The sequence below is a fragment of the Spea bombifrons genome, chromosome 4 (assembly GCF_027358695.1).
Source record: "Spea bombifrons isolate aSpeBom1 chromosome 4, aSpeBom1.2.pri, whole genome shotgun sequence".
Lineage (NCBI taxonomy): Eukaryota > Metazoa > Chordata > Amphibia > Anura > Pelobatidae > Spea > Spea bombifrons.
In genome coordinates this window covers 8,972,900-8,980,945 of record NC_071090.1, presented here as the reverse complement: position 1 = coordinate 8,980,945, position 8,046 = coordinate 8,972,900, and the positions used below count along the sequence as shown (strand labels likewise).

The 8,046-nt window shown below is 37.6% G+C and overlaps 1 protein-coding gene across 1 annotated transcript; it reads right to left on the bottom strand.

The window, feature by feature from the left end:
- Window positions 1–276: 276 nt before the first annotated feature.
- NMUR2 (neuromedin U receptor 2) lies at window positions 277–7,801 on the bottom strand. Its single transcript, XM_053462198.1, has 4 exons — window positions 7,079–7,801; window positions 3,353–3,437; window positions 2,529–2,654; window positions 277–655 (listed from the first exon to the last, which is right to left on the bottom strand). The coding sequence occupies exons 1-4, from the start codon at window positions 7,799–7,801 to the stop codon at window positions 396–398; spliced, it is 1,194 nt and encodes a 397-aa protein (XP_053318173.1). The 3' UTR covers window positions 277–395.
- Between the last annotated feature and the right edge of the window lie 245 nt (window positions 7,802–8,046).

Genomic DNA, 8,046 nt, shown 5'->3' with positions numbered 1-8,046 from the left:
ATTATACATGGGAACAGTGAGATTAGATTAAGGGCTGAGGTTGTCAAAATACATTTAATTATAGGCAGCAAATCTTGCACGGCGGGTTTGTTCCTGCATAGGTTATAGTGTATGTTCATGAGAAAATATATACAACATGAATACAGAACTAAAACATTAGAGAAGGTAAATTCTGCTTTCTTGAGATGATTCGCATGCACAGGGAGAAATGTGTTAATCCACTTAAGAAAAGATTAAGATGTTTTCTTATTGGCTTTGACTGTATTTGCAATATGTTCAATATTTTCAACACGGTAAGGTTATTTCAAGAGACCTTATTTTATATACACCGTTCGTGCCAAAAACTATGTCCTTCAAGGCTTATAAATTATGGTCAACCAACATGCATAAGAATCTTACAAGACTGTGGAGAGGTGGGAGCTGCAGACTGAGGTACGATGAGGAAAAGAAGGACTTCCTTCTTCTGTTGAGTCTTTGCGGGTTCGTTCCGAAAGGATTAGGATGCTTTTTTGGGGTGCTAAACCTTGAACTGGAAGTTTGGGTTTCCAGTGCTTGAAAAGGGGTGGAAGGAAGTTTCGGAACGCAGATCGGAAGCGTCTGGAGAGAAGGTTGTAGATTATAGGGTTGACAGCCGAGCTGAGATAGAAAAAGACACCTGAAAGAAGGCATTTGAAGGAAAGGAGAGATTTGACTATGAGAAAAAGGAAGCACACAAGTCTGTTATCTATATAACTATAATGAGGGTGTCCATCCTAGCTCAGTGCTTAGATCCCAACCTAAAATTCTGAGTAATACAAATATAATATGACCAATGATTGACCCAACCTTTATTTTTTTACCCAGATACCAATTTAAGCTAGTTCTCCCATGCACTGTAAGCCCAGTTGACTGTGAACTGCATTTTTATATAAACAGACACGGGAAGAAAAATATCTCTTAGTAGATCTTCCACACTAAAATGAATGAAAATAAATCTCTGTTGATCTGGATCATAATGGAATCTGGTTTTAGAATATGTAGACTGAACTATAATAAGGAGGCGATTTAAAAACAAACAATGCTGTTCTTCAATCCAAAAATGCAAAAACGGAAATCCATTATAACGTACAGGCTTTAAGCTTGACTTAAAGTATGACCATTGGCAGACTGACTACAATAGACTCCAGCAAAGTAACCTTTATATGTAAAATCTGTACCCAGAATCAGGTAGTCTAAGAAGGGTTAAGGCTTGGGTTTCCCATAAAGGTGAAACAGATTTTGGGAAAGAGTTAGTTCATTCGACTCATACCAACAGAATTGGTGAAGCACTGGACAAGCCAGTAAAAGTTTTGCCCTAGCCGACTAATTAGGTCGGCTCAATGTGTAAATAAGCCAGAAATAGATTATAGACAGTAATGGTGGACCATCATATTCAACTCACCATTTATGATTAAGCTTGACTGGAGGTGGAACAAAGTTAAAATTCTATAAAATGTGACTTATCTGGTGCTTTAACCCTTAAAGGCAAACCAAACCATTGACTCTATCTCAGAAATCTGCGTCTTGCTGATCTATGTATTGGTTGATTGAGTGATTAAGACTCTTTGTGAGCCTGCTCTAATTGATTTAAGATACAAGAGTGCTAAGTGGCCTTCAATCCATGACAAAGAACAGATGAACATGGCAAGTGTTATCAGAGAATGGTAAAGAAGCCCAGCAATGAACCATCACACACATAGAATTTGCAAGAAATACCTTGGTCCCAAGGTATTGCAATTATTATGTTTATAGCCTATTGGTATAGGATTATCTTTCTTGATTAATGATTATATTTTATTGCAATTCTGTTATATATATTTTTTGTTTGTTTTGTGGTATGTTTGGTAAAGTAAAAAAAACATATATTTTGCATATTTTTTTAAAATAGTCTTTATATTCTTATTTTTGGTAATATATATATATATATATATATATTAATTTATTATATGTTTTTTGTGGGAGCTGAAAAAACAAAAATTGGGTATTTCTTTTCTGAGCCAACCAGAGTTATATAACGGTTGTAGCGTGAGCACCAGCTGATGCAGAATGAAGCACCTCTGGTGCCTAATCACTTAAAAAACAAGTCTTTGCCAAAATCTACTCCTTGTACATTGAACAGATAAAGGACAAGGTGATAATTTTTAGCCACAGTTCAGAAATGATCTGCATCTGTGCCCTTCTTATCGTGCTGTTAGCAGCCAAGAGCCAGCAGGTGCCGAAGCATTTCTTATTAAAAGGAATGCCCTGTTATTTATCAGATCCAAGACATTTAATCAAGGCGCACTCCGTGTGAAAACACCAGAGGATTCGATGCATCTGAGCCATCCTGAACAGGCGCCAAATTAAGCTAAAAAGATGGATACGCATGTTGTAGAACAAAATAAGTGCCTAAATCTAATTCAATTCTATGTTAAATGCTATAAATGTTTTATATATCTAGATGGTTTGTTTTTTGGCGGGTTGCATGGTACATGGCAGATGGTTCCTTTTAGGTATAGAACTTGAATTACCTGATATAACATGGATGAGATTAAAGACATCGGCCAGAGGTTCGGTCCAGTTCACCACAAAGCTAAAGAAAAGTCTGTCCACATGGAATGGAGCCCAGCAGATGGCAAAGACCATGACCAAGACAACTACAAAGAATAAGGGTGAGATTAATGTGAGAAGTAACTTATATCCATCATAATTGTGTACACATCGAACGCAAATATCAAGGATCCCATAGTCTGTGTATCAATTCACAATTTGCATAGTATTCTTTTATAGAATGTAAATTCAACATTAATTGGTTTTATACATAACAAAACAATTGCATATGGTTAGTCGTGGAAGATAATTCTAGTATGCGTATCAAAAAAGGTTGGCAGATTAACATAGACATTTTTAAGGGCCCTTTTCAGTTTCTATGGCAACAATAGGGCCTGCTTTTGTGTCATGTGACAGTTAAATGTCCCCAGAAAATACCTATATTGCTCATTTTTTGGTTTCATCTTCTAGAACCACTCTTACCCTGCTCTGTCTACACTTGCTTCTGGGATGGTCTCCCTGACATATTGTGCCCCAAATACAAAGATAGGGATGTCCATTTTTAAAAATGTGCTTATTTCTGAGAGGCTAGGTGTGTAGTATCATATATCGGCTATCCCAGAAAAGGCTTGGTAGTTGAATAAAAGCTATGTCAAGCATGGTCATCATAGGTTTTGTAAGCAAGAAATACGAGGTCATACACTGATCACTTCTTTTTGATTTAAAATAAAATACCAGGATGACAAGGAAACTCATCATGGAAAATGATTGCCCTCTTTCATAGTCTACATTCATGCATACTTACACAGCATCTTTGTGACTGATTTCCGAGATGGCCTCTGGATGCTTACTGACATTTTATCCGCCTCCAAAGAACAGTCACCTCTGAGCTGGAGATAAAAGGTGAGATGATTACAGAGGGAAATACCTACTCAATGCATGATGAGAATATACAATGTTGTTATTTAAGGATACATGGTCAGGTCCTTATTTATTTATGTGTTTAAAAAGCAACATGTGACAAGGGGGAGGAGTCTCTGCCTGGGCTCATTTATACCCTGCCCCACCCATTTGTCTATATGCTCCTCCCGTTTTTGACCTTTGTTCGGCCACATCTAACCCATAGACTCTATGTAGCATATTATTACCTTCTACGTTTCTGAGTTTTTAGAGATGCAACAACAGTCCGTGAAAAGGAGTCTGTGGACTCATCTGTCCTCACTAGAAAAATACCAATAGTTTGCTAAACTATATTGCTAAAAAAAAAACATTGACTTGTTTAGGCAAACTCATTGAGGTCTGAAGTCTGGCAAAACAATGTTGAGGTAATGCTGCCCCTAGGGTTCATAGCAGCTTGGTAAACCATGTGTCCAGAGTCTCCTAATCGTACGTGACCACAGCTCCTGTATGGTCACCTCTCAACCCATGGAAAGCGGAGCGCAAGGATATGAGGCTATATCATGGAGCTCTGCTTCATTACACTTTAAATCTTCCCCTATGCCTGCAAAACAGGAGATATATACAAATTCTGTGCATGATCAAACTAGGTATCCAAGTCCAAGTTACCCATAGTTGATTAGAATTGCTTAGCGTTAGTCATTGCAAAACTGTTGGTTGTATAAAAGAGTGCATTGAAACTGAAGCCTGATCTGGCAACATTCCCGAGAAACAGTGTCACATATTGTCAGGGAGCAATTAATCAAACCTGCAGACAAGCATTTCTATTGAATCTTAAAGACCCGAACACTTATTTCTGTTCATCAAACTACACACTTATGAAATTAACGCGTCAAATTCCAAGAGGACATTAAAAGAACGTTATTGGCCAACTGTTGACTGCCACGCTTGACCAAAAAAAACCACTGAGTGGATTTTGCTGCTGAACCCAGCTTCTGATGCTGAATGATGAAATATAAAAACTGCTCTAGAAAAGGAATCATGAAAGATAAAATGCTTATGGCCAGACTGAGCTCTACAGAGAGACTGATTGTATTACACAAAAAAACTTAAAGAGAATCAGTGAGATGGGTTTTTTATTAACACTTTTGAGTGTTGGGAATTAATTTAACTGTTCATCTCCAAAGATGGACTCACAGACGGGTTGTGGATGCATAATGAGTCAGTAGAGATAGAGGTAAATGAAGGGTTACTTTATCCGTCTGTCTCTTCTTAATGATAGACAATAGGTTTACAGCCCCAGAGGCTGCCAGCGCTCCGATTAGAGCTGGTAAAACGCTTGTTACACAATGAGCCATTCACCAAATGACCTTACCTTAATAAGCTCAATGTAGTGTAAAAAGCACCTCTTTTCATCAGTTTTTTAAAAACCATTTTAACCACCCGATCTGTCCTTTTTTGCTAAATTATAGAGTCTCTGCAGTTTAGTTTCAAAATCACGACAACCCACAATAAGCCGTGGACAGCAGTGATGAGAGCACACGGGTACACGGTGGCAAGGCGCCAATGCTTAGGGAGAGAAAGGGTTACCGAAGCATGTAGAAGGAGACAGGGACAAATATAATAATGCAGGCAGCCCATCACTTTGTGTAGCAAACAAGAAAAGTTCATGAAGGCATCATTTAAAGAAACACTATCACAAAAAAATAAGTCCCTGCCTTTTTACGCTGCAAAATAATTGTTTTGATAAATAAATATTAATATACTACTGTCCGGTATTTAGTTCAAGTATTATGCTCCTTCCAGTGAGGGTTATGAATACAAAGTTGAAAAGTTTGAAAAGTGGTCTTTATCTTTATATCAACCAAAAGACTGCTCCAACCAGCAGTGCGATTCCATGGGTTACCATGGTAACAAGACCACATTTTTTGTTTATAGAGCCCCTATTATCTTATGGGAGTAAAATCACTTAAAGAAAATGGTTTTAGTCAAATAAGTGAGTTTAACCAATAAATATATTGGGGAAGAAGGATATTAAAGACACTGAAATTCATTAGTGGCATCTTAAGACCAGATGGTGATCAAGGAGAAAATTAGATGAGTTGAGAGATTATCATGCCCCCTCCAGATCCACTGTAAGTGCCAGTACATTATATGGGCTTTTCCTCAATCACTGTTTTTAGGCACATTTTCTGGACCCTCTGGTGCTACTTTGAGAAACACTAATGAAGATAAGGGGCAGGTGGCCATTATATGTTCACTCTGTGACAGCTACTCAGGTGTTTGGAAACCTTAACAGCCCTCAAGGCAACTAGTCGGTCGTTAAGTTCCACCTAATTGTTGGAAGAAGTAAATAATGAACTAGCCAAATATTATGAGACACCTGTACTGTGAAAAAGCTGAAATTAGAAATAAGGAGTAGCTTTGAGGCAAAGTGGTAATAGTAGAGCAGTCATCTTGGACATTCTTTTGGTGGATATGGTGACTGCATCATTTTTACCAGCACCAAAAGTGTTCTTTGTACATTATGTCATTAGAATTCCAAATTGCCAAAAAAGACACTCCAAGAAGATTTTCTCAAATTACGGTAATAATAGGATACCCATGAATAGTAGTGGAAAGAAAATAGGGTAGATCCACCAAGGTGTGATACGTTTTTCTGTTTTAATTGAGTCTTAAATGATTACAAGTTAATATGTTTTCTAGATTATACATATATTGCTTGTTGATGTTAATTGCGGATTACACAGTAACTAAAGAATTTAATATCCGGTGGTTCGGGATATTTTTATATTACCCCAATAAAAAGTCAAAACTTAGTGTAACTCTCGTGAAGGAGGGAAAGCTCTATTTCCTTAGGAGTCCCATCTCAAGTACAAGTAATGATAGAGATAATTATATGTAAACTATAGAACAAACTCACTACATGTTTGTTTAAGAAGAAGATATATTATAGGAGTATACATATACTCTTTTCACTCTGGTGGGGGGGTCCCTACACCTATTGTGACCCTAAGCAGCTGCCTAATCTGCTTTTATGATAGCACCACCTCTGCCGCCTAAATTGGTACAAAGAGGAAAAACATGTCATGTACATGGTAAAACAATTGGTAAATAAGTACATAGCAGGGGTCATTTAATGACCCATGATCATAGGAGCGGATATGTTTTGTGACCTACAATGGGCAATTGATCTTTGACAATGCAGCTTTAGCTTGGCTCTATTGCAGATAAAAATGACCAGCTGAACTGTAAGGTACAATGAGCTAGCAAAACAACTGAGTAGTCACGACTCTCTAAGTTTAGGAACAGAGCCATTATTTTAAGCCCCCCCCCATTGTGTGAATTTATACAAAATTGTTAAATAAATATTTTACTCTAATGATTATATGGACCATTTTCCTTGTTGGACTACAAAAAAATGAATTATTTGGTAATATTCAACAACTAATCAATGTTAGGAAATGTTGAATGAATCCTTATCTCTGGAAAATAATTGCTCTTTGCACTTATTAGATCAGTTCCAAAATAACATACACTAAGGTTAGTTAGGAAGGAGTTCAGCTGTATTACCAATCAGTCATATTGGCTGCAAGCTCGTTGTGCTATATGCAAATAAGTGCAGCAGACTTACTTTGATTCCCATCAAGCAGTAGAGGACACTTATAACTCCCATTGGAAGAACATAGAAGAGCAGAGAAGTCACTTGAATAATACAGTTATAAATCCACAAAGGTTGGACTACTGTGCATGTAGCGGAATCGGGGACAAGACTCCCATTCGGAAAGTACTGCAGTAAGATTCCGTGTGTGCTTGTATTGGGAATTGAAAACAGGATGGACAAGATCCATAGAGTGATGAGAATTCTAAGTGCCCTGCTTCGAGTGCTCTTGAGCTTGGCTCTGAATGGATGGATGATGGCCACATACCTTTCCACACTTACTGTGGTCACGCTTAGGATTGAGGCAAAACAAACAGTTTCAAATAGGACTGTCTTGAAATAACAACCCCAAGCTCCAAAAAGAAAAGGGTAGTTGCTCCACATCTCATACACTTCAAGTGGCATCCCAAGGAGAAGAACCAGAAGATCAGACACAGCAAGGCTGAACAAATAGTAGTTGGTTGGAGTCCTCATGTTATGGTGCTTTAAGATAACAAGACACACCAATATGTTCCCACTTACTCCCACAAAAAATATAACAGCATAGACTAGAGTCATCGGCAGTGACAGTCTACTGCGTTTTGGGCCACACAAATATGCCAAATATTCTTCAGTGCTGTTAAGGTACTTCAGCATTGAATGGTCTGGAGAAATATGACCCAATAATGGGGAGGTGATGTTCTGCTGGTCGTCCATTCCACCACAGTAGAGAAATAAGTATTACAAAAAAAAACCAAAAAATTCACAATGACACTGTGATCCAGTAAGCAGAAATGGAAAATAATTTACACACAAACAAAATCAGAAAAATAGTAAGAAAAAATAAATATACAATAAGTGTTCCCAAGCTCATCAGAAATATGGAATGAAAATAGTTAAAACACTGTGAAATGCAGAAGAATTCAAGGCAAAAGAGCAAGAATGGTTTAAAAACAAAGGTA

Coding starts and splice junctions, on each gene's coding strand:
- NMUR2 (XM_053462198.1), bottom strand. CDS start 7,801: ATGGACGACCAGCAGAACATCACCTCCCCATTATTGGGTCATATTTCT. Junction 3,438..7,078: donor ACTGCTTGATGGGAATCAAA/GTAAGTCTGCTG, acceptor TTTTATCTCCAG/CTCAGAGGTGACTGTTCTTT. Junction 2,655..3,352: donor ATCAGTCACAAAGATGCTGT/GTAAGTATGCAT, acceptor TATTCTTTGTAG/TTGTCTTGGTCATGGTCTTT.